General features: G+C 35.0%; 1 protein-coding gene across 1 annotated transcript; it reads right to left on the reverse strand.

The window, feature by feature from the left end:
- Positions 1 to 397: 397 nt before the first annotated feature.
- LOC145256461 (coiled-coil domain-containing protein 134-like) lies at positions 398 to 20,281 on the reverse strand. The gene is made up of 6 exons (XM_080115392.1): positions 19,615 to 20,281; positions 14,505 to 14,623; positions 12,342 to 12,426; positions 10,669 to 10,847; positions 5,860 to 5,928; positions 398 to 527 (listed from the first exon to the last, which is right to left on the reverse strand). Exons 1-6 carry the CDS (start codon positions 19,799 to 19,801, stop codon positions 456 to 458), a joined length of 711 nt encoding a protein of 236 aa, XP_079971518.1. The 5' UTR covers positions 19,802 to 20,281; the 3' UTR covers positions 398 to 455.
- Positions 20,282 to 26,605: the final 6,324 nt, after the last annotated feature.

The following is a 26,605-nucleotide window of genomic DNA, read 5'->3' on the forward strand; positions in this document are numbered from 1 at the left end:
CCAGGCAAGGGATTTTATGAAGAGCCTCGGCAAATATGACCTTAACTGTTTTACCTTGACCTTGAAAACCGGTGAACACCATTTCTAGGTTGGAGCCCATCATTATGTCAAGTTTGGTCATGATCGGTCCAGTGGTGTGGGCTGTAGCAGAGTACATATACATAGGCTCTGACCTTGACCTTTGAACTTTTCCTTGGAAAATGGTGTGCACCATTCCCAGGTGGGAGACCATCATCACGCCAGGTTTGGTTATGATCGGTTTAGTGGTGTGGGTTGTAAGAGAGTTGTACGCACACACGCAAACACTATTACTTTATATATAGAGATATATGGATAGATGGTGAGCTAGTAAAGGGAGATAAGAAGGGGATTTCTTAAAAGAAAACAAACAGCAAAATAGGAAAAATATATTTTTTAATATAAAAAACAGATGAAAAATAAAATGGTTGTAAAATTCATTGAGAAAGTTTGGGTCCTTTTCGTTTCTGCTTTGCTTTTGGCTTCGGTTTTTCTTCCTTCGAAGATTCCTGCAAAAAAAAAAAAAAATTTTAATTCCTCAGTTCATCTATGCAGATCAGATAATTTTCATGGGCAAACTTTTCACCACAAAAGCAGTAACTGAAGTATCAGTATTCTCTCTCTCTATATATATATATATATGATGAGAATAATGGAAATAGTATTCCAACAAAATATATAAATAAAATAGGAACAAACCGAGTTATGTGTTCATCAACGTTTCGTCTTTATTTCATTCAGAGGAAGTCTTGAAATAAAAACAAAACGTTGATGAGCATATAACTCGGTTTGTTCCTTTTTATTTATTTCTCTCTCTCTCTATATATATATATATAAAAGTGAACGTGTCTGTGTGTGTACATTTCCCTACGCAATAACTCTGTCAATTTTTAGTCTACAGACTCGAAATTTGATATAAAGGGTACTGAGATTTGGGAAAATCGATGTGATCGGTTTTCACCCAGAAATTTGGCTGTTAAGGGGTCAAAGTTCAACGATTTGACCTTTGATAACTCTACCAAACTCCTCCGACAATTTTCGGTCTAAACACTTGAAATTTTAGATATAGGTTCCTTGAACATGGATCTAACTTAATAACTTGTTTTGAGCCCCAAACAATAAATGTTAAGGGGTCATAATAGGGGTCAAAGTTAAAAAAATTGACCGTTTTTTGTTTGTTTTTCACTCAGCATACACCTCCAAACACCAGGGCAACGCCGGGCACCCATGCTAGTATATATATATATATATATATACAGGGTCATCAATATTTAGCGTTACAGTCTATTTCAAAGTATAATTTTAATCATTTTTCTTGGTATTCCTCTATTTTTGACACTTATTCATGAATCTTTATACTTTCAGATACCAGATTATAACCATGAATAGCATTTTAGACAAGCGGACTGCAATTGTTCAGCTGTTTAAAGCAGGAAACTCCAGGAAGGATATCTGTAAGATCCTGAAAGTGAAGAGAATGCTGGTGTGGAGGACTTTAAAACGTTTTGAGGAGACTGGAGACATTCAGAATAGGCCAGGCCAAGGTCGCCCTCGAACAGCTAGAACCCCTGAACTTGTTAAATCCATCAGAGAAAAGATCAGGAGGAATCCTAAGAGATCCATCCAGAATCTGGCTAAAGAGTCGAGAGTGTTGTATGGGACCATGTCAACTGTACTCCGAAAGGACCTGAAGATGTCTCCATTCAAGCATGTCAAGAAACAACACCTTTTTGCTCAAGTTGTTGATAAACAACTCCAAAGATCTCAGATTCTTCTTTCCCGCATTCAGGATGGCACGCTGTCAAATCTCGTTTTCAGTGATGAGAAGAAATTTCATTTTGAACACCACTTTAAAACCCAAAACAATTGGGTTTGGTTGAGGGATGGGGACGAAGGATTCCAAGTGGAAACAAGGAAACAATGTGCCGTCTCAGTGATGGTCTGGGGAGCCGTGACAGAGTCCAGTAAAAGTCCCCTCTTTTTTGTTGACCAGTAAAACTATCAAGCTGACATCCTCGTTGGCACATTGTTGGCCTGGGCACAGAAGCACTTAAAAAAACGTCCCTGGTCTTTTCAGCACGACTCCGCACCATCACATGGGGCCAAAAAGACTCAGGAGTGGCTTTCCAAGAATGTCCCGCACTTCATTCTCAAAGAGGAATGGCCCCCATCTTCCCCCGATCTGAATCCCCTTGATTTTGGGATCTGATCATACCTTGAGAACAAGGTCTCGGTCACTCACTATCAAAATTTGGAAGCTCTGAAGGTCACACTGCAGAAGAAGTGGGCCAAACCCCCAGAAAGTTAATTCACGACACATGTAAAGCTTTTCCTAAAATCTTCAACTAGTTATTGACCCAGATGGTAGACATATCGAATAATATTTTGTGTATTAACTTTTTATTGCTTTTTTCTACAATAATACATTTGCAAAAATTCTAAATTTTGTTAGTTATTACATTTCAAAAGGAAAATTATTACAATATTGTTTCATTTGCAACTAATTAGTCAACAAAATTATGTCTTTGCTGCAATTTTAGTGGTTTACTCATCAGATAAATTCCTAAAAAAAAAAACATAGGAACGAAAACATTATTTTGAACAACTTACATGGTTCAGATAAATGATACACATTGAGCTTTATATATAGGCGGCAAGTTTTCTAATTGAAAAAAATTTTCTTAATGGAAATTTATTTATATACATAAAAAAATTGTTTAATATATTACGATTAGCATGTACAAACTGATTTACATTTAAAGTAAATGATATATATATATATATTTATACATACATATATATATATATATATATATATATATATATATATATATATATAAAATGAAAATTACAATTGAATCTACAAAAATGATCCAAGATGGTAAAATTAAAGTAAATTATAAATATTAAAGAATTAATATTTATAAACTTATCTCAGCCAGATATAAAAGCTCGATAAAACCAAATAGGAAATAGAGCTTATAATATGAGCAAACAGTTAATAAAATATGTTAAAAAACACTTTGAAATGAGTTAAAAACATATTTAATCTGAAAAGGAAACACTAGATGAATGGATAGTCCTTAATCCACAGAGTTTCAAAGAAATACTCTCCTTCTCATCAGAGGGTAGGAATTAGCAAAATGCGAGATCGGATTTTGCATGCAGAAGTATTTGATGAAACAACAAGTAAGTCAAAGATCTTACTTGAAAACAAAATAAGTGAAGCAGAGGGAATATGGTAAAGAAAAAGGTGATTACGCATGAATGGATAGTCTGGTAGAAGATAAAAAATCCAGTGACGGTAAAATCCAAATGTAAAACTTCAAGAAAGTTAAAAGAATTTCTATTTGTACAAGTAAAATCCAAGGAAATTTCCTTGTATCTTGGGGAGACCGTACATATATGGTAGCTTACTGTAATGCTACACAATGATACAGAAAGACAGTATTCCACTCAGACCCATAGTGAGCTGCCGAGGCTCAGCATGCCACCCACTGAGCAGGTACCTTGTGGATATAATAAACCCATTAGCAAGCAAGTCAGCAACACATGTAAAGAATTCTGCCCACTTCACGGAACTGATCAAGGGAGCACCCATCAGTACAAACCAAATGGTAAGCCTAGATGTGGTTAGCCTGTTCACTAAAGTCCCAACTAGTGAGGCAACTAGCAGTAATTCAAGACAAACTAGCTGCAGACCTCTCCATAGAAGAGCGCACATTTGTACCATTGCCAAACTTAATGGAAATGCTGACATTCTGCATAGAAACAACCTACTTCAGAATGGGTACTGACCTATATCGACAAGAGGAGGGACTAGCTATGGGCTCGCCATTATCACCAGTGATGGCGAACATATACATGGAATACGTCAAAGACATGGCCTTAGGTTCAGCTCCCTTAAAGCCCACCATGTGGCTAAGATACGTTGATGACACCTTCATACTCTGGCCTCATCAGGAACACATCCAGGGTCTCCTAGACCATGTGAACTCAATAAGACCATCGATACAGTTCACAATGGAGAAAGAAAAAGATAACCAACTGGCCTTCCTTGATATACTCATATCACGCACAGAGCATGGGTTTAAGACATCCGTATATCGCAAGCCTACCTTCACCGGACAATACCTAAACTTCAACTCCCATCACCCATACAGTATCAAACATGGAATCGCATGCTGCTTACAACATCGAGCAGAGACAATAAGTAGCGACACCATTACATACCACCAAGAAATGGTCAGGTTGAAGAATACCCTCCATCGTAATAACTACCCCGATAGCATACTATCCACCAGACGTGTTAATAGTATAAGAGAAGAGAATGAAACCCAAAAACCTCCAACGGTCTGCCTACCATACATACGAGGCATCTCTGAAAAGATTCAGAGAATATGTGCCCCCTACAACATCAGGACGGTATTCAAGAGCGAGTCAACACTCAGACGACACCTGGTACGAGTGAAGCCCCGCATGGAGGAGAACATGACCAAAAACTGCATATACTCCATCCCATGCAGTTGCAGAAAGGTTTACAAGGGTGAAATATGCCACCCCCTTAAAGTAAGGGTGGAAGAACACCGAAAAGCGGTAACTAAAGGGGAGACGGAAAAATCGGGTATAGCCAACCATGTCTGGATGGAGAGGGGGGAACATCGCCCCCTATGGGATGAAGTAAAAATAATAAACAGAGAGACCCACTTGAAAGTGAGAAAACTTAAAGAAACAGCTCACATGCTCGGACATAACAACCTACTGAGCAAACCAAGCATAGAGCTGAATGCAATTTGGACACCTCTGATAGAGAGAGAAAACCTTGAATAACAACATAGGTTTAACATTAACAAAAACCAACTAAGAATTGTCCTAGTGACATATGGCCGAGTGTTCCTAGACGTTGTATCAAAGTTTACAGTTACCCAAAGGTGCTGAGTTCAATCCTGAATGAAGGCAGTGAAAAAGTAACATTCAAAACAGAGAATAAGCAACTATGTCCCAAACCTAGCTGGAGTCTGAACACGGTACCCCCGTAATAATAATAAAGGGTTGAGTTTGAGACTCCTAACAAACGATTCCCCAGTTCAATACAAAACATCTGACGAAGGCCGGAGGGAAAAACGGCCGAAACGTTGTGACAATAACAACCAAGATGAGGAAGTCAGTCCGACAATCTCAATCAATGAAAACACCTCATCTCAAAAATACAGACAGTTAACATCAATTATTGACCAAGATATGAATTTTTGTTGGGTGTCCTTCAATCCATTCAATGACATAACCAGAGGAAACTGGCTGTCAAAGGGATTCATGGATAAAATTTGGCATGCATGGGAATGACAAGAGCAAACGTCAAGAAAAAGAAGTATGTTAACATGTGTCACGGTTGACAAAAATAAAAAGCATCTTATCTCCCGTGGATTAAAATAAAGGACTCCGTTCAGAATTCTCTAGAGATGTTAGAATTCAACAAGATACATCTGAGGAAGATCGGAAATTACATCGGCTAAAACGTTATGAAAATAACACTCAAGATGAGAATAATAGTCTAAATAATCTAAATAAACAAAATTATCGATCCTTATCTAAAAAAAATTTAGAGAGGTATACTGGTGTACCCATGTAAAAAAAAAAAAAAATTGGGCACTATAAAAAGACCCGGTCAAAACCCGATAGGGATTAATAATGCACTCTCTGTCCTCATTTGCTCATCCAGAATCAACTGTTTGATCCTCAGGCTACAGAGATCGATTTTTGACTTAAAACATCAGATATTCAGATCAGCCTAGTCTGGCACAAGGCCATTTGTAAAATATAAAAAGATCTACTGTTGCTTACCTTGTTTATCTTACGGTACGGATTTAAATATTTTGGATCTTGTGGAACTAATTCGAGTTCTTGATTTAACTGGAAAAAAAAAAAAAATTGTTTTTTTTTTAAAATTGTATAACAGTCACAAAAATAAGAAATATTGGTTGAATTAAAGCACCGTGACTAAACAAGATCTGTGACACCATGGTCAGAAAGTGAGACTGAAGGGAGGCACTTTGACCTGCATTTCTCGGTAAGGGATTCTCAGACAATTAACAATAAACTAACCCCTTCTCAAAGAGAGAAGGCAAAGCCTGAGAGGGTTGACCTCTTCAAACTGCAAAGAACGAGAATTGCACTGCAAAATCAATAGGTACCAGATCATTAGAGGAACGGTCTAATCTCTGTTGGTTTGGGGGCCTAGGATAAAAATTCCTAAAATATATACAAGGAATATAGTTAGTTTTGGTAGTCTATCCATCTTGTAGTGGACTGGTGGATATATAAGGAAATGCGTGTTCATCTCACGTTCGAGTGTCACCAGTTTGTAGTGGACTGGTGGATATATAAGGAAATGCGTGTTCATCTCACGTTCGAGTGTCACCAGTTTGTAGTGGACTGGTGGATATATAAGGAAATGCGTGTTCATCTCACGTTCGAGTGTCACCAGTTTGTAGTGGACTGGTGGATATATAAGGAAACGCGTGTTCATCTCACGTTCGAGTGTCACCACTTTGTAGTGGACTGGTGGATATATAAGGAAACGCGTGTTCATCTCACGTTCGAGTGTCACCAGTTTGTAGTGGACTGGTGGATATATAAGGAAATGCGTGTTCATCTCACGTTCGAGTGTCACCAGTTTGTAGTGGACTGGTGGATATATAAGGAAACGCGTGTTCATCTCACGTTCGAGTGTCACCACTTTGTAGTGGACTGGTGGATATATAAGGAAACGCGTGTTCATCTCACGTTCGAGTGTCACCAGTTTGTAGTGGACTGGTGGATATATAAGGAAATGCGTGTTCATCTCACGTTCGAGTGTCACCAGTTTGTAGTGGACTGGTGGATATATAAGGAAACGCGTGTTCATCTCACGTTCGAGTGTCACCACTTTGTAGTGGACTGGTGGATATATAAGGAAACGCGTGTTCATCTCACGTTCGAGTGTCACCAGTTTGTAGTGGACTGGTGGATATATAAGGAAATGCGTGTTCATCTCACGTTCGAGTGTCACCAGTTTGTAGTGGACTGGTGGATATATAAGGAAACGCGTGTTCATCTCACGTTCGAGTGTCACCAGTTTGTAGTGGACTGGTGGATATATAAGGAAACGCGTGTTCATCTCACGTTCGAGTGTCACCACTTTGTAGTGGACTGGTGGATATATAAGGAAACGCGTGTTCATCTCACGTTCGAGTGTCACCAGTTTGTAGTGGACTGGTGGATATATAAGGAAACGCGTGTTCATCTCACGTTCGAGTGTCACCAGTTTGTAGTGGACTGGTGGATATATAAGGAAATGCGTGTTCATCTCATGTTCGAGTGTCACTAAATTGTAGCAGGACTGAAGGAGATATTATATATCCTCCTGTCGTACAAAATAGGAAAAATTAATTGAATTGAAAAAGAAACTAACAACGCATTCATTGAAATAAATTTAGAATTTATTTCATGAAGAAACAAATGAAAGAAAAGGGTACAGCACGTGTTTAGTTTGGCGTGCGTCTCTCGCTGTTAGCTGATGAGAGGGAAAGTCTATTGTTGTAGAGCAGGAGAGAGAGAGAGAAAGTCAATCCTGGCCATGGAGATAGAAAGTGTGTAAGGTGTACGTACTGTCTGTTGGCTCTTGCCCCACACATAGTAGCAGGGGACGTGTCGTGCGCGGGCGCGCGCGCCCCGAAAGGGAGCGGTTGGTCCGTTGACCGCTTAGGTCGGGAGCTGAATCGAAAAGAAGGCTACAGCTCAGGTCTCTTGCTTTTATAGTTGTTTCCGGTGGTTTTTTGCGCATGTGTGGATTTCCTTCAAAGGGGAAGTGACGTTGCCCATGTGTGCATACGTATGCGTACATGTGTGTACGTTAGCGTGTGTTTGTATGCACGTGAATGTGAGTATATGCATGTGTGTGTATGTGCACGCATATGTTTGTGTGCGCGTATGTGTATGACAAGAAAAATGGCTTGAGATGTGTGCGAGACTAGAAAGGGCTCATACAATGTGCATGACGACATCTTCACTTTTTTTTTAAAATTCAAGAATAAATTCGAATAAATTAGACTTGGCTTATATAAGAGTGTTTATTAATAAATAGAGAAAGATATACTTTTTATTTTATTTAAACAAACATTTTAATATCGCTAATATAAAAATAAAATAAATATAAAAACTTATTGATAATTTTCAAAAGTCCAAAAAATAAAAAAATCATTAAAGAATAAATATTTATTACAAAATTAAAAAAAAAATTAAATCAGTTATTGAAAAAAATGTGTGTAAATGTCAATTAAAAAGGGAAATAAATCTTAAAAGCCCAATTAAAGGGAAATAACTCGTTTATCGAGTAAGGGAGATAATCGTTACCGTCTTCTTATTGTTAATAGAGGAATATATTTTTTGAATAAGTTGCAGGATCAGATCAAGAAAAGAAATAGCAGAAAACATTAAGATGCGTTTAGATGAATTCAGAAATAATGGTTTTAAAAAGGCAAAAAAAAATATTTTTGGAAATTATCGGATGCAATATTTAACAGAAATATTTAACTTTATTTCTGATACATTTGTTTTAGAGTTACTAAGGGTGATTTTTTTTTATGAAAGGGAAAGAAGAAAGGAAAAGAGGAAGAGAATGATAAAGAAATAAAAATGGAAAGAGAGAAAAAAGAGAATGAGAGAGTAAAAAGAAAGACAAAGGAAAAGGGATTGAGAAAAAGAGAACAAGAAAGAAAAAGATGCAAAACAGAGAGGAGTAAAGAAAAAGTGTAAGGAAAAAATTCAAGATGGCGCCCGACTCTCTCTTTAACACGGTAAGATATCCTCAACACGACACAAGAAGCAACAGCCACACGGTAAGGAAAAATTCAAGATGGCGCCCGACTCTCTCTTTAACACGGTAAGATATCCTCAACACGACACAAGAAGCAACAGCCACACGATTCCCCAGCCAACTCAATCGTCACTCCCCACGTCTTTCCCCTCACCCGCTTTTATCGTCGTTCTAGGCCGGCTAAATTTGCATATTCCGAGAATTCGTGTGACTTTGCGAGACATCATACTTTACAAAAGACGGCGGTCGCCATCTTGGTCTTTCTTTTCTATTTTTGGTCGGTAACGCTGAGCTGGTCTCGAGGTAAGTCTTTTTCCCCTCATCCGTCTCTCCCACGTACCCACACAACACGCAAACACGCGGGCGCTTATCTCCTGGATGCACGTTACAGGGGCAGGGAGAAATGGAGAAGAGAGAGAATGCGAGAGAGAAAAGGGAAACAATAGAGAGAGAAAGAGAGAAAAAAGAAAGTAAGAAAAAGAGAGTGTAAATTATGGAATGGACGGTTATAGTCAAGATTGTCGACTCCTTTTGACTTCCGGTCTCTGCTGTCTATTTGGCTAGATAATTAGACATGGTTAAGCAAATAAGAAAGCCATTCTTAATATGGGGAAAGAGAGTGGTAGGCTTTCTATATATACTGAAAGGAAGATAATCATTCATCAGAAGGGACCATGCCTGGCTTGTCAATATCGTCTTGTCTGCGGACAAGAAACTGGAAATCAAAAAGAGTAGACAATCTTAACTTTAACTGCAGAGACATTTTCAAACATTCTAAGTTTTGCTCTTCAGGGTGGAACGATAAAATTGTCGCCCTAAAGAAAACAACACTACACCTTTATTGTAAAACTTTTATTGAAAAAAAAAATCAATTCAGGTTACTTGATTATGTAGTAGAGTTGATATCTATCCAATGTAGCCGCCTTCAGCCTCAATCACCGCCTCAATACAGATCCTGCACTGGGAACATACCGTTTCCACAAGGAGAGAGCTTAGCAAATATTCGGCGGATAATGGCAATTAGGCTGGCTTTGGTATTGTGGGAGGTCATGTTGGTGATGTTCTAAACATATGACCAAGCAAAGTAGTCCAGTGGATTCAGGTCGGAGGAGGAAAGGGGGCTAGTGAGAGAAGGGTATAAAGTCATATTAGTATAAAGTATTCTTTCTAAAGCTAATCCTGGGTCGTTTTGGACTTGTGGGCCGGCACCAAGTCCTGCTGCCACAACCAGGGTATGTCAGCGGCTACCTAAATGCACCAAGGGATCACCACACTTTTCAGCACATCCAGGTACATTTTGATGTTGACTTTCAAGTCGACTTCAAAGATATGAGGTGGTATGATGTGGCCTTAACTTGAAACAACATCCAAACACCGTAACCATGGCCAGAAACTTTATTTTCATCTCCCTGGGCATGTCCCTGTTATTCATAGCAATCCAGCGATGCATTTTGAGGGTGCTGGCAATGGTCCTGTTGTTATAACTTGGATCAGCAGAGAGCATGAGTTGTACAGCAGCACATCTCCGATCTCGCTCGTTGAACATTGTGTCACTTTCAGACATGATAGAAGACTTCTATCGCTCTTCAGATTTATAAATAACTGCCCAACGAGTGGATGGTCTGCAATAACGAAAGAAAACCGGTTTTCATCAAACGGAAATGGAATCATGTCTTCTTTTCTATGGAAACAATTTTATCATTCCATCCTGTATTAAGCAATTTTTACGTCAGCATTTTGTTAGCTTTGTTTTGTTTGTTTTTTTTTTGTTCTACTGTCAAATGCAAAGATCTTACTGTGTCCAAGAGTTTTAGATGGAGTTTGTCAAACATTCCACTGTCTTGGCAAAAATGAATGCACCATTCCATCATAATATTCCACACATTCTGTCTGTCGTACAATTCATGGCTGATCTCCGGCAGTTTTAACATAAGATCACCAAAAAGAGCTGTATTTTCAAGAATTTTGGACACGGCTGAAATTGCAAAGAAAAATAATATTTAAATACACATATACACTAACGGCAATACCCATCCACAAAGGGTCTCATAATATTTGTTACGACTTGCAAGTATACACTCGCCATTAAAAATGACACCTAAAAAATATGCTCTGCCAGTGTTTGCACTAATATTCATACAAAAATTTCAATCATTGGTGTGTCCTTTTTTCCTCCCCCCGAGATTTTCATGGATAGTTCTGTTTTTGAGAAATAAATAGATTCTAAAACTTCTTAGCTTTTATTTCTCATTAAATCTTTCTTGAAGTTCATGCGTTCGATCCATTGCTCTTTTTGCATCTTGTAAAGTCAGTCCTCTCTAGCATTTCAAGCACTTTCTCATACCTGAGGCTATTCTCTATCTCTACAAATCTACGATTAGATCTTGTATGAATTCCCCTTGTCATATTTGGGCTGGTGAATCTCTACTCTATTTGGGAGTTCTTGATAAGCTGTTCTTCAGAATTGTCACATCTATTCCTAGCTTCCTTTGTTCCAGTTCGTTTGAGTCAATTACCTTGTGGTCTTCACCAATTCACTCGTTATATAATACACCTTCCTGTTTCAGTTGCTTCTTTCCAAGAACTGCAGGCTTGTGGACCTCACTTTCTGTTGACCGTTTTCCTCATACCTGCAGCTTTGCTTTTTTTCAAGACTAATAGTGGAGCAGATTATCTCAATATTCCATAAGAATCTTTCACTTAGTGATACAAGCATCAAAATTGGCACAAATGACGTCCAGAACATACGTTTTAAGAAACGAATGTTAGCCATCAGAAAATTCAAGATGGCTGCCAGTTTTCATGATGGCTGCAGAAGCAAACCTGACAAATTTCAATTTTGATGCTTGTATCACCAAGCAAAAGATTGTTTCAGCAATCTTTCCCACTATAAGGTCAATAAGCATCTCCTGTCTTTCTGTTATTTATCTTTCATTCTTGCTAGCTCCTTATTATAAAGTGGCTTCATGCCATGTCTGGAGTGATTTCCATAAATTTCTTTTTAAAAACCATAGTATTACATCAGTAATTTAATTTTCCATTCATAAACTATGGTTGTCATTTCTGATGACCTAAAAGATTTAGCAAAACAGATAGGACAGAGATGCACTCTCCATCAAAAATAATAAATAAAACCAGCCTATTTCTTGAATTTTACCATGGACTAGCAACCCCTCTCCCCCCCCCCACCTGTCCAGTGCGGAATGGTTATAAAATATGCTTAAACATGATATTTTAATTTATGCAGATTTCATATTTATTATTAAAAAGCAAATTCTCTTTTGATTATTATATTGTACCCAATTTATAGTAATGATTGCAAAAGTTTAAAAAATATATTAGCTAAATATTGGAGTGCTTAAAATAATTAAGAATTTCAGAATTAAATAAAAGTAAGCCCCTCACTAAATTTTTTTTTAATTATCATACATGAATACACACTATTTGATTGGATAAAAAGAAAACTTACAATTACGTATCATTTCATTCTGTGGGAATGGGTCATCAGGGAGATGACCCCATTTTGTGAGGTTATTCCGAGCCTTTTCTAATACCTGTAAACAGAAAAAAAATTAAAACTACTTTATATGTCGTCCAAGTTCAAGGGGGCCCTGGATATGACCTTAAACTATATCCAGTGGCGAAAAAGGTTGATATGCCGTAAACCAACGAACCAACCAAGTTCAAGGCTAACAAAAAAATAATAGCAACAAAAAGCCTGTGATATATATATATATATATATATATATATATATATATATATATATATATATATATATATATATATAGTAGGAATGGTAATTAATAAAAATTGAAGAAAGTGCTCAATACTGTTGTAGAGCAAATATACGTTTTATTTTTTATTACCGTATCTTTCTGTTAAGGTACATTATTGTTTCAACAACCCGGTCGTTTTTTTTGGCCGTCCGTAGCTTCCTCAGACTTATACAGAACCTGGTTCAGGGACATAACCTGGTTCAGGGACAGAACCTGGTTCTGTATAAGTCTGAGGAAGCTACGGACGGCCAAAAAAAATGGCCGGGTAGCTGAAACAATAATGTAACTTAACAGAAAGATACGGTAATAAAAAATAAAACGTATATATATATATATATATATATATATATATATATATATATATATATATATATATATATATATATATAACGAAACAGGACTGTATGTCGATGACTACAAATATTTTAAGGCTCCCTCTTTGGAACACTGTCGTAAGTAATCTCACCCGCTACTTAATTGGCTGAAAAATGCGACGTTCGCTCTTTGTTTATAAACAAAGCGGTTAGAGCACTGTACAAATGGTGGACAGATGTTTGTTTAAATAGACATTTGGTGAGATTATTTCCGAGCGCCGCTCCCATGGGTCGATTGGTAGAACTGCTGACTGTCAACGCGATGGTTCAATCTTCGGCTTGGGAGAGGTGCTAGTCTAGCGGCACTGATGAGTTGTGATACAACAAAACAGTACTGTATGTCGATGACAACAAATATTTATATGTATATATATTTGTATAATTGTATAACAGTATCCAGAGATAGAAAGAAGGAATAAAAAGGAAGAGAGGGAGAATTCTGTCTCTCTTCGTCTGTTACAGCATTAGAAGTTGTGAGCAACTTAAAATTGCAATTCATGGTTGCAACAGTGAATATGAGCGTTTGTTGTACTTTTTGACTGATGATACATGATCAGTTATCTGATACATTGAATTAATAAACTAGTTTTTTCATTGTGTTACCTTTTTAGTAGTGTATTCTCTCATTCTGACTGAATATTTGAAAAGCTTGTTTCATGCAGTATCAAATAGACGTCTCATTTGTCTTCTTAGCTTGAATAGTTTTAAAGATACAGGCATTTAAAGTTTGTCCGTAAATGCCTAAATTTTGTCTGTCAGCAAATTTATGATGTTTTGGTTCTTGGACTCTTTAAAAAGAACGATTCTAACATTCTACCATGGTATACCACCCTATTTGATGTCAAAGATGAACTCAAAGAGCTAAAAAAAAAAGCATAACCACTTACATTATAGGTATACGTAGGTAAATGTCCACTTGACTTCCCAATTAAGCCCACTGTGTAGCAACTGTCATGTCAGAGATATGAAAAAAGACACACACATGCATTGTAACTTGATATAAAATGTCTTATTGTCATTTCCTGAATGTATAATGTTCTCCCATCATAATAGTATGGTCCTGGATATTATTTTTAAATATGGACATGTTTCGTTTGATGACGAAAACTGCTTTTTACTTTAAAACACAAATTCCACAAACAAAGCTTCTTTCCGAGAGCTGCCCGCCTGTGGAACGCTGTTCTACTTTTCTGTTTTCCAGCTGACTACAATATATTTGTCTTCAAGTCTAATGTAAACAAGTTCTTGTTGTGCCACCCCCTCCCACTTAAATAATCAAATTATACCAAATTTCCACCTACACTGTTATACCAGTCACCGCCATACACTCATTAACTCTTATCCTCGAGTGACCTTCGGGCCTTGATAAGTGGTGGCTCCCATGTAAAAAAAAAAGAAAGAAAGAGAGGGGAGGGCAGAAAAGATTACCTTCTTTTTTTATATAAAATAGAAGACAACACAAAAAGAGCAAACGGACTCACTTTGAAAATTTCATCCATCATACTTTTGACAAACTTGTATTGGTTAACAGGCGTCATCTGCAGAAGTGACGTAATCGCCTCTTTTTGAAATCCACGTTGATGAAGAAACAGTTTTTGATCTGATGACCATTAAGGAACAAGACAGAAAAATATTTTAAAAAACTAGCGGGTAGGGCGCTCGGCTTGACCGGTCGTAAAATACACTTAAACATGATATTTTCATTTGTCCAGACTTCGTATATATTATTATAGAGTCGTGATTTCAAAAGTAAAAAAAAAAAAAAAAACAGTATTTGGGTGCCATCAGCTAGAATCGAAACCGAAAGAAAAACTAGCATTCAAAGCTGGTGATGTTACCACTATATCAACGTGACATACAAATGAGCTGATTAAAAATAAACTAAAATGAATGTACAGAATGTATAATGATTTTTTTTTTTTCACACCTCTCTCCACTCAGGCAGCATCTATTTTTTTTTTTTTTTGGTTGTATTGTCTCCTTTTACTACACCATCTCTCCACACCCGGGCAATGCTGGGTACCCTCGCTAGTCATATAATACAACTTCCTGTTCCAGTCACTTCTTTCTAAGAACTGCAGGCTTGTGGATTTCACTTTTTGCTGGCTGTTTTCCTCACATCTGTAGCTATTCTCTATCTCTACAAATCTACAATTAGATCTTGTATGGAGTGCCCTTGTCATATTTGGGCTGGGGAACATACATATGAGCTGATTAAAAATGAACTAAAATGAATGTACAGAATGTATAATGATTTTTTTTTTTTCAATTTTGACCCCCTTAAAAACTATTTTAATCAGCTAAAGACCCATTAAAAGAATGGGCCATTAAAATTTAATCATTTGAGGACGCTAACGTTGCTCGCCGACTTTTAGTTTTGGAAGAGATAGAGTTTGAAAATATGGAGACAGATAGACAGACTTTTATAAATTAGACTAGCGAGGGGTACCCGGCGTTGCCCGGGTGTTTTTCGGGGTATGTGAAAAAAACCCGAAAATGTGAAAAAAAAACGAAGCCTTCACGACGCACAGTTGAAAAATAGTAAAGTGTTTAAAAAAAAAGGTGCGCGTTTTTGATTGACGTGATGGCGATAGGTATTCAGCAGTAAGCATTTTGTGCGGGACAGTTTTGAATGAGGTGAATAAATCGGTTTGTTTGTTTTTAAAAACCTGCTCCCTGTTTATTAGGAGGAGCGAAATGAAAGCTACAGTCTGATATGACGAAGTCGACATTGAAAAAACGTTACTTAGCTCTCTTGAGACAACTGGCTTTCGGCCTGTGATTAGAGTCGAGTTTCGCTTTTTATTTATACCAAAAACCGAACGTAACGCGTGCTGATGCGGGAAATGTCGAATAATTAACGTTTGAAAGTCAATAAAATTAAATAGACAGGCGAGCTCCGTGGGTAACTCTGAGATATTACAATTTATAGATGAGATAAAAAGTTTTAAGAAGTTGTGAACCGAGCAAGCGCTTCTCTGAAAGAAGTCTTTTGTGGACATCGAGGAAAAGCGTACATACATACATACATACATACATACATACATACGTACATTTTCGCTTTTATATATATATAGATAAACTGGGTTTGACCTTTACTCCTGATCTGAAATGGAACACGTACATCAAGTCTGTTGCCAAGGTCGCTGGAAAGATGGTAGGATCCTTCTACCGCTCCAGAAGATATCTCACTACTGATGCAATTCTCTATCTATATAAAAGCCAAGTATGTCCAAGGATGGAATACTGCTGCCATGTCTGGGCAGGAGCTGCTAAAAACAGCCTATCCTGCCTTGACAGAGTACAAAATAGACTTCGTGGCTTAGTGGGGGATGCCCTTTTCTCTACCCTGCAACCTCTCTCCCACAGAAGAGCCTATCCTTGATTATCGTTATTTCCATGGCAGGTGCTCGTCTGAACTCCAATCTCTGGTCCCCCCTCGCCAATCTTTCACGAAAAACACCCATCTAGCTGAATCCACTGTGAAAAATTTCCCCCACTCTTTATCTGTGCCTAAATCAAAACGTGGATTCCATGAACAAAGCTTCTTTCTTAGAACTGCACGCCTGTGGAACTCTGTTCCGTCTGCCTGCTTCCCACTTGACTACAACTTGGATGTCTTCAAGTCCAACGTTAATAAATTCCTAATGAACCGCCCCCTTAAGTAAACACTTCATCAAATCTCCACACTAACGTAATGTACTTGCAATAACCCTTATCCCTGAGTGGCTTCCGGGCCTTGGTAAGTGGTGACCACTGTGTAAAAAAAAAAAAAAAAAAAGAACTATTTAAGAAGAAAAGAAAGAACAAAACGGTTATCACGATTTTACTACTAAACCTGATCCTTCTCTGATCAGACATCCATTCTCGCTAAAACGTTTTTGTAACTTCCAGTTTCTGCTATTCACTTGGCTGCATAATTAGATATGGTCAATCGAACCAGAAGCCATTCTTAACATGGAGAAACCTCCCGTCTTGCGCAATACCCACCCATGAAAAAGACTTCAGGAGTAAGTCTCAAGGAAAAATCTGAAGTGGAGCCCTTACGGCAGATTAACGTTACCTACAACTGCATTCTATTAGCTCCTGTAGCAACCCTGGTGCCAAACTATAACAGCCTTATTGTGCCTTTGAGTCCATCAGCAATTGGAAGAAATAAGGATGTGCTATGTGGACAACAGTGTCCCTTGCCAAATGGCATCAAATACCATTTTTTTTAAGTCTTTGAAGATTGGATTATAATCTTCAGATCCCTCAGCAAATACTCACGAAACAGTTATTTCCTTCCTTTCACAGGAAGATGTGACACAAGGTTGGAAGGTGGGAATAAGTTAAGCCAGTGCCCATAAAAAAAAAAACCACTCTGACCCTGAAAAATGCCTGAACAGCATAAACGATATTCCCTGATTAGTGTGCCTCAAGTAGCAAGCAATAAACTTACTCCACCCCAAAGGGTGCAGGCAAAGCCTGGGAGGGTGAACTTTCTAGGGCTACCCAGGACATACCTCAGCCCGACAGGCTAACGAAAAGCCATCATTTGTCATAATATTCTATTTTCTGTCAGACTGATTGTCAAGAACAGACCATCGACATGGTAAGAATAGTGCCTGATTTTCACAGTAAGACTGTGGGAGACAAACTATGCCAAAAGTTAGTAGGGGTGGGTTATGTGGTCTAAAATATAAAGGCAAATTAAGTGTTGTAGTTGAAGAAACTACTTACACAAGTAACAGCACGTCTGCTTGGCCTGTCAGGTGAAAGGATCGGGGAAGGAAAAAAAAGAAGAAAAACATGAGTTTGTAGATGGTTTCTTTATGTATGTAGCATTCATTTGCATATGAAGGGAATAGCGGCTATAAGAAGGACAAATTGAGGATGACAGCAAGTAGAGTTTTTGACGAGAAAGAGAGAGAGAGAGAGTACAAATGTTGAGAGTTGATGTTATGAATTATGGTTTAAGTTGAGAGAAGTTAGTATGAATTGCATCTTTTTTTTTTTTTTTGCGTTAAAGGTTAATAATAAACAGGGTTTTAATGTGGTAAAAATTGAAATAAATTTCAATGTTTATCACTTCCAAAAATATTAATTTTATTTAGTTCTTACTTAATTTGTAAATTTTTAATTGGTTTCCACCTTAATAATCACCTATATAATTAAATTACGACTTTTAATGGTTTTCAGGTATGCTGAAAACGAAAATCGCATTCAACTTTCGGTAAACAAATAATTTTCCGGGTTTGTATTACTGTACGCATAGATTCGAAAAAGTTGTCAAAAAACAAATATATAACAAATAAATGTTATCAAAGGCAAGATAAGTTACTTTTCTACCAAACTGGATACATTTTTTGTGTTTTTATTCAATGTAACATGTTTATTCAGCTCGAAAAACATACAGTGTTTACCGATGTATTGGAAAATTCAAGATGGCGTCTGACTCTCTCTTTAACACGGTAAGTTTGGGAAAAGGTGTTATAAATAATAAACTAGACAAAATACTGTTAGAAACCCACCGAATATATGTCAACTTATGTCACGGTAACATATATTGAGCGAATTTCTAACAGTATTTTGTCTAGTTTATTATTTATAACACCTTTTCCCAAACTTACCCTGTTAAAGAGAGTCAGACGCCATTTTGTATTTTCCAATACATCGGTAAACACTGTATGGTTTTCGAGCTGAATAAACATGTTACATTGAATAAAAACACGAAAACTATATCCAGTTAGGTAGAAAAGTAACTTATCTTGCCTTTGATAACATCTATTTGTTATATATTTGTTTTTTTGACAACTTTTTCGAATACAAACCCAATTTTCCTTATGTTATCAGTAATGGCCATTGTTGTACGCGCAAGCGTGCGCATATTTTTGCCGCGCGCCAAACTATTCCATTAAATTTACCATTAAATTTAACAGAATTATTTCCGTTAATGTAGTTTTGTTTATTTTGAGCCTGTTAAATTGTTAGTGTGTCATATTTTTATTTTCCTTTTTCACCATTAAGGGGTGCGGGTGCAGATAATGGAAAAAAAAAAAAGAAAAAGAAAAGATCCCTAAATAATATATATATATATATATATATATATATATATATATATATATATATATATATATATAATTAAATATAATATATAAATAATTTTTTTTTTTTTTAATGGGGTTGGGAGACAGAGACACTGTACTCGACCATCAAACTCATAACTAGAAAAAGAAAACTGTCTCGAGCAAATATAATCAACCACGGACACTTTTTAGAGAGGGCAAATTTTGGATTGACACCGACAATCCGTAAACCAGCCGGCTACAAAATGAACGAGTTTTTTTTTTTTTTGTTTTTTTCAAATTGTATCCGTTTTTAAAATAAACGAGCAACACAAAATTGATAACCCAATTTCTTGTGGTTCGTTTGTTTATTTTAAGAAAATACAATTTGAAAAAAAACAAAAAAAAACATGCACAGTAAAAATTAATTAGCATTTTCACGAAAAAAAATCGTTCGGCAACTTCGGCGGTTTACGTAATATGCCGACAATAATGCGGTCTTCGTAAGTAGCTAAAAAAAAAAAAAAAAAAAAAAAAAGGATACAAATCAAAACATTGTTGTTGTTTGTGTTCGCCTCGTTTTTCATTTCCGAAGAATTTGAAATCGACTCCTCTTCTGTTTCCTTAGAATTAGAATTCAAAACGGACGGATCGGTAAATGTTTCGGGTATTATGATCATGACGACGAGCAGAATCGGTAACGGAACTCGAAAACTCTGAGAGCGCTTCATCTTTTTAAACTATAACAATAAATAAAAGCGGCTTCCTTTAAAACACACGTGTACTTTAGGATTACGCCACCGGAAATGACGTCAGTGTTTACTAGTTTTTGATTGGATGAAGATAATTAATCCCAAAGAGATTTATTGGCCTTTTTGGGCCAAGAAGAAGATCCAAGTTTAGTATCTGTTCTCATGCTACATTGCTACACTTCAATTTTTTGTTCTCGGTTAGTGGAGGAGAAATCCTTCACGACTAAGACAATTTTTTTTTCTTGTTCCCCCACATTAAAAACCAACCTTAGTGTCTAACTCTGCCCTCGTAGGGAGGCACGTAAACAGGAATAATTAAAAAAGATTATTTGAAAAAAAAAAAAGAAATGTACACTTTTGCATTTCTGCTATTTTGGACACTTCCCCCCACCAAATTGCGCACAGAGGTCTGAAATTCGAGCTCGTTTTCAGTTTTGAAAAAGATAGGTTATGTGATACTCAGTCGACGGTGTCACAGCAAATAAGCCTCCCCTATTTTTATCCGTGCGGACTTTCAGCACTCGCCCTCTTCCTCTCAATAAAATTTTTGAAAATACCCCCATCCCCCATTTTTTCTGTCATTATTTATTTATTTTTTCATCTTGCGGATCCGTAGCACATTGGTTAGAGGACTTGGAAAAATCAATTGTATAAGTGCCTGAAAATTCAATTCTTAGTGTAGGCGACCAAAAAATATAATTGCGCATGAGTAGCAGTATCAGAATTTTTGTAGGAATTTTTGACACCCCTAACACGAAACTGCGAATACAATATAAAAATCTCGTAATTTCTCTGTTAAAAGTGGGTTATTTATTTTCTTTATGGATTATACTTCCAAAATAAACTATTACAGTTGTTTTAAAAGTAATAAAAATATTTTTATTTTTTTTTTAAAACAGTAATGAATTTTCCGAACTCAATATTTTTCAATTTTTAAACTCAATATTTTTAAATTTTTAAATTTTAAAAATCTATCAAAATTTTTCTATTGATTCTATTTTTACGATATTTTCAGGGTCAATGTGAAATTTTATGTTCTTTCCAATAAACCGAATATAATATTTTAGACAAACGTTTTTTTTAAATTCACGCCCCCCCATTTTCACGCCCCCCCATTTTCACGCCCCCCCCCATTTTGAAATGTCTATTAAAAAGTAAATAATTAATTTATGTTTAATAGGTTTATATATCACAAATTGAAGAGAAAAGGTCAATAAATAATATATTCAAATTTAAAACAAAAAAAAAAAATCAGTTTTTTAGAAATTTATCTGTAAAGTCCGAAGTTTAAAACCTTATTTTATAAGAACACATTTTTTCTTTTTGTCTTTTTTTTTTTTTTTTTAATGAAACCTTGGTCCTTGCTCCTTTAATTGAAAAAAAAATTAGGGCTTGAATTACATTTTTCGAGGAGTTATAAGCTTAGAAAGATAGGGGGTCGAATAATTTACGCCTCTCATTTTGAAATGTCTATTAAAAAGTAAATAATTAATTTATGTTTAATAGGTTTATATATCACAAATTGAAGAGAAAAGGTCAATAAATAATATATTCAAATTTAAAACAAAAAAAAAAATCAGTTTTTTAGAAATTTACCTGTAAAGTCCGAAGTTTAAAACCTTTTTAAAAAAAAAAAAACACATTGTTTTGTTTTGTTTTTTTTTTAAAATAAAACTCCTTTAATTGAAAAAAAAAATTAGGGCTTGAATTACATTTTTCGAGGAGTTATAAGCTTTGGAAAGATGGGGTGGAATTATTCACTATTTTCACGAAATTTCTGACACTGCTAGCGCATGAGTCATGCGCCGCATAGGACCTCTATTCAGTCATAGCAGACGGGACGAGAGCATGCTACCCCCGTGAAGTAAATAAAAGAGTTCCCTTAAAAATTCCATCCAAATTTCCCCGTTCAACAAGAAAAACATGAAGAAGGTTGGAGGTTACATTGACAGAAAAGTGAAAATCACACTCTAGATGAGAAAAGTAGTCCGATGGTTCTAGATAATACGAATTAATGTTTTGTGTGTGTGTGTGTGTGTGTGTGTGTGTTATTAGAATTTTCTTAATTTTATTTTCATTCAATAAATGTTCAAATAATTAATATTTTATTTGTGTTATTATAATTTCCTAAATTTTATTTTAATTTAATAAATGTTAAAATAATTAATGTATTATTTTGTGTTATTATAATTTCCTAAATTTTGTTTTAAATCAATAAATGTTCAAATAATTAATGTTTTATTTGTGTTATGATAATTTCCTTAATTTTGTTTTAGTTCAATAAATGTTCAAATAATTATTGTATTATTTTGTGTTATTAGATTTTTTTAAATTTTATTTTAATTCAATAAATGTTCAAATAATTAATGTTTTATTTGTGTTATTATAATTTCCTAAATTTTGTTTTAATTCAATAAATGTTTAAGTAATTAATGTTAATTGTTTTACCTAAAAGTTATACAAAACTTTTTCGCAAAGGGTTTTCTTGATTTGTCTTCCCCCGTTCTAAAATCGTCCAAAATAACTGAACTGCACAAATACTGAAAAATATGCTAATTCCCCAAAAGTAAATAAATGTTCTTTCATTCCAATCCAACAATCTCGAGTTCTTTGTCAAGTGTTGTTATTTTTCCGAAATTATTCACAAATTTTATTTCATATGGGTGAGGATGTGGTTTGGTGGAACCCTTTTGCAAATCGGAGATCACGTTAACTCTACCTTCGGTCCTGGTGATACTCTACTACTTTCAACTTCTAGAGATTCCTGACTTGTAACCTCGGTATTAAAAATTGATAGATCCCGATTGCGAATTGGTTAACCTGCCAAGTTGCATTCTTTCCTATTGTGAGAAATTCTACAATTATAAACAAGCCCCCTCATTGGCTGATTGGCCACCCACTATCTTTGTGCAGACCAATCAGATTGATCGAGATTTTAACCGCCGAGCGATGGGCTTGGCGGGCTTTTGAATGTCTTTCTTTTTTCAGTTCCAGACAACCATCCGTAGAAGAAAGATGGAACTCGACTCTCTCTGGATATGAGGTATTTGGGCACCTCTACCCTTCATCTCCTTGAGGCTTTATTTTTCAAGCCTAAATTATTAGGCTAAGTTATTATTATATATGTCTCCCAGAGACTTTTTAAAGTCAGAATTATTGACCTCATTAATGACTTTTCCTTCAAAAAAACTTCTGTGATGTCAACTCTAGTCAAGAAACGGCTGCAATTAATCCAATCTTCGAACAGTGCTGAATCCAAATCCCAGTTCCTGGTAAAGTGTGGAAACTTTCTCCACTGACGGTTAAAGGTTAACAAGGATTTTGTAACAATGGTTTGTTGCGACCTGTGACTAGGTAAAAATTGTAGAAGCTTGTCGGTTTGGTAATAAGGGTAATGATTCAATTTCCTTCAACTCCAATCCCAAACTGAAAATCACCACTCAAATTCAGTTCACTCCATCATTCTTATAATCCAGTTAGCCAATCAAATAAGTTAAATGTAACAACTACCAATATAAAAAGAGTCATCACCCACACAAAAGATTTCTGCTGCCACTCTTCCTGAGAGCTGCAGGTAAGTGCTTCAAGTTTTCTCAATAAAAGATAAAGAACTTTTGAGGTGTTACCAACTCTATTCAAAGGCAAAATAGGTATTTCCTTTTTTGCAAAAACAAAAAAAAAAAAAAAAAAACAATGAAAAGAAATATAGTATACTATACAAGCACTGAAATGGTGATTAACTACAAAAGTTTAATTTTGTAAAATTTCTTAGTTATTTTTGTTTAATTTTGATTTTGTTTTGTTTTGATATGTCCTGCATTTTCATATAATGACTTTCTTTTTCATTAAAATAACTGTTTTTTTCATTAAAAAGTTTGTTTTAAAAAAAACATACATTTTTAAAGAGGGTCGTTTTTGGAAGGGGGGTATTTTTTTAAGTCGTACATTTTCATATAAATACAAAAATGCCTGAGTAATTTATTTTGAAATTCTAAATATTTTATAAAAGCCTCCCCATAATTATTTTAATTTGATAAGTGTTTGATTATAGTCACCTAACATACTTCCTAATTTCTGCGGACTCGAAATTTGATATAAAGGGTACTGAGATTTAGGAAAATCTATGTGATCGGTTTTCGGCCAGAAATTTGGCTGTTAAGGGGTCAAAGTTCAACGATTTGACCTTTGAGAACTCTACCAAACTCCTCCAACAATTTTTGGTCTAAACACTTGAAATTTTAGATATAGGTTCATTGGACATGGATCTAACTTAATAACTTAATTTGAGCCCAAAACAATAAATTTTAAGGGGTCATAATAGGGGTCAAAGTTTAAAAAATTGACCTTTTTGTTTTGTTTTGTTTTTTTTATTTATTTATTTATTTTTTGCTCAGCATACACCTCCAAACACCCGGGCATGCATGCTAGTATATCTATAAAAGTTAAAATGTCTATCTGTGTGTGTGTGTGTGTGTGTGTGTGTGTGTGTGTGTGTGTGTGCATTTCCTTACCAAATAACAGTCAATTTTCGGTCTAGAGACTGAAAATTTGACATAAGGATTATTGAGATTTGGGAAAATCTTTTTAATCGGTTTTTGACCAGAAATTTGGCTGTCAAGGGGTCAAAATTCAATGATTTAACCTTTGAAAACTCTACCAAACTCCTCTGACAATTTTGAGTCGAAGCACTCGAAATTTTAATTGTAGATTACTTGGACATGGATCAAACGTTTTAATTTGATTTGAGCCAAAAAAATAAATATTAAGGAGTCGAAAATGGGGTCAAAGTTTTAAAAAATTTTTACCTCTGTGGTCTTTACCAAATTACTCAGCCAATTTTTGGTCTAAACATTTGAAATTTTACATAAAGAGTATTCATAGATAGGGCAAGTTTTTTAATCAGTTTGAGTCGAAAATTTGAGCTGCCAAGGGGTCAAAGTTCAAAAGATTTTACCTTTGCGGTGTCTAGCAAACTACTCAGCCAATTTTGGGTCTAAACATTTTAAATTTATACATAACAGGTATTCAGACATGCTGAAAACATTTTAATCAGTTTTGGGGTGAAAATCTGGCTGCCAAAAGGTTAAAGTTGAAAGGGTTGACCTTTGCAGTTTCTACAAAATTTCTCCGCCAATTTTAGGTCTAAAGACTTGAAAGTTTAGATGTAGGTAACTTGGACATGGGTAAAACTTTGTATTTTGATTTGAGACCAAAATAATAAATGTTAAGTGGTCAAAATTGGTGTCAAAATTTTTTTAAATTGACCTCTGCAGTCTCTACAAAATTACTCAGACAAATTTTGGTCTAAACATTTGAAATCTTACATAAAGTGTATTCACACGTAGGGCAAGTTATGAACAGTACATAGGGCCCGTGCAAAGACGGACTGAATAGCTAGTAAAATATTTTTTTAAATATTATTGAAAAATTGCAATGAAAATGAAAGTTATACAAATAAAAATAATACAATTAGTATTTATTTGCACTTTTAATAACAAAATTTTCAAAATAATTTTTTTTTTGTTTTATTTGAAATTTTAGGTAATCTGAAAGAAAGAGAGAGTCTGTTTCCTCCGTTTGACTATAGGTGGCGTTACTGTCTGTCCACCCAATTATGGAAGCACAAAATGTATATAATAGCACCCTTGAAATAAAAATAAATGTTTTTATTATATTTCAATTTTAAACATGTTTTCTTGTTGTTTTTTTTTTTTGCAATCATATTTAAGTTTTTTTTTTTTTTTTCAAACATATTTAAGTTTTATTTTTTCAAACATATTTAAGTTTTATTTTTTCAAATATATTTACGTTTTTTTTTTTTTTCAAACATATTTACGTTTTGTTGCTTGTTTATTTTCAAACATTTACGTTTTTTTTCGTTTTTCATATTTATTTTTTTTTGTTTGTTTTGTTTTGGAAATATTTACGTTTCTTTTTTGTTTTTTCAACACACATTTACGTTTTTTCCTTTTTTTGCAAACATATTTTTTTGTTTTTGTTATTTTTTTATTCAAATATAATTTAAAATCTTTTTTTTTTTTTATCTTGTAAACATGCGCAATCTATTACGATCTTTGCCGCCAATTAACCCTTGCCAAACCACATAATGGATGCAATTGGTGATAACATTTTACCTATAAGTGACATGTGTTTTCTTGAGCATTCCTTAAAACGTAAATGTTTGAAAATAAACAAGCAACATAACGTAAATGTTTGGAAAAATAAAACTTAAATATGTTTGGAAAAACAACAAAAAAAACAAAACTCAAATATGTTTGAAAAAAAAAATCTTTAAAATTAAAATATAACAAAAACATTTATTTTTATTTCAAGGGTACCATTATATACATTTTGTGCTTCCGTAACTAGGTGGACAGACAGTAAAGCCACCTATAGTCAAACGGACGAAACAGGCTCTCTTTTTCTTTCAGATTACCAAATTTTATAAGAAATATATGTTTATGAAATTATAAAAATATCTTTTATTTTAAAAATAAGTTTTTTTTTATTTAATAATTTATATAATATAATGAATATGTTTATGAAAGTATATGAATAATATTATTGAAATCAAATAGAAATTATTGTAATCATAATAAACAAAATTTCAAACTATTTTAAAAACGTATCCAATACAGAAGAAAAGCGAAGAAACTGATTTGTCACCGCTTTATGTACCGCCTGCTCCGGCTCCGCAGAAAATTAGGAAGTACGTTAGCTGACTATAACGATAACCGAATGTTCAGATAATGTTTTATATTGTTTTATTCTTAAGTTAGTGTT

Source organism: Euprymna scolopes, chromosome 32, assembly GCF_053919585.1.
Source record: "Euprymna scolopes isolate OS-2025 chromosome 32, ASM5391958v1, whole genome shotgun sequence".
Lineage (NCBI taxonomy): Eukaryota > Metazoa > Mollusca > Cephalopoda > Sepiida > Sepiolidae > Euprymna > Euprymna scolopes.

Excerpts from the sequence above, each read along its gene's own strand:
- LOC145256461 (XM_080115392.1), bottom strand. The coding sequence starts at position 19,801 with ATGAAGCGCTCTCAGAGTTTTCGAGTTCCGTTACCGATTCTGCTCGTC. Across the intron at positions 12,427-14,504 it reads TGATGGATGAAATTTTCAAA|GTATTAGAAAAGGCTCGGAA; the intron begins GTGAGTCCGTTT and ends TTCTGTTTACAG. Across the intron at positions 10,848-12,341 it reads GAATGAAATGATACGTAATT|CCGTGTCCAAAATTCTTGAA; the intron begins GTAAGTTTTCTT and ends TTGCAATTTCAG.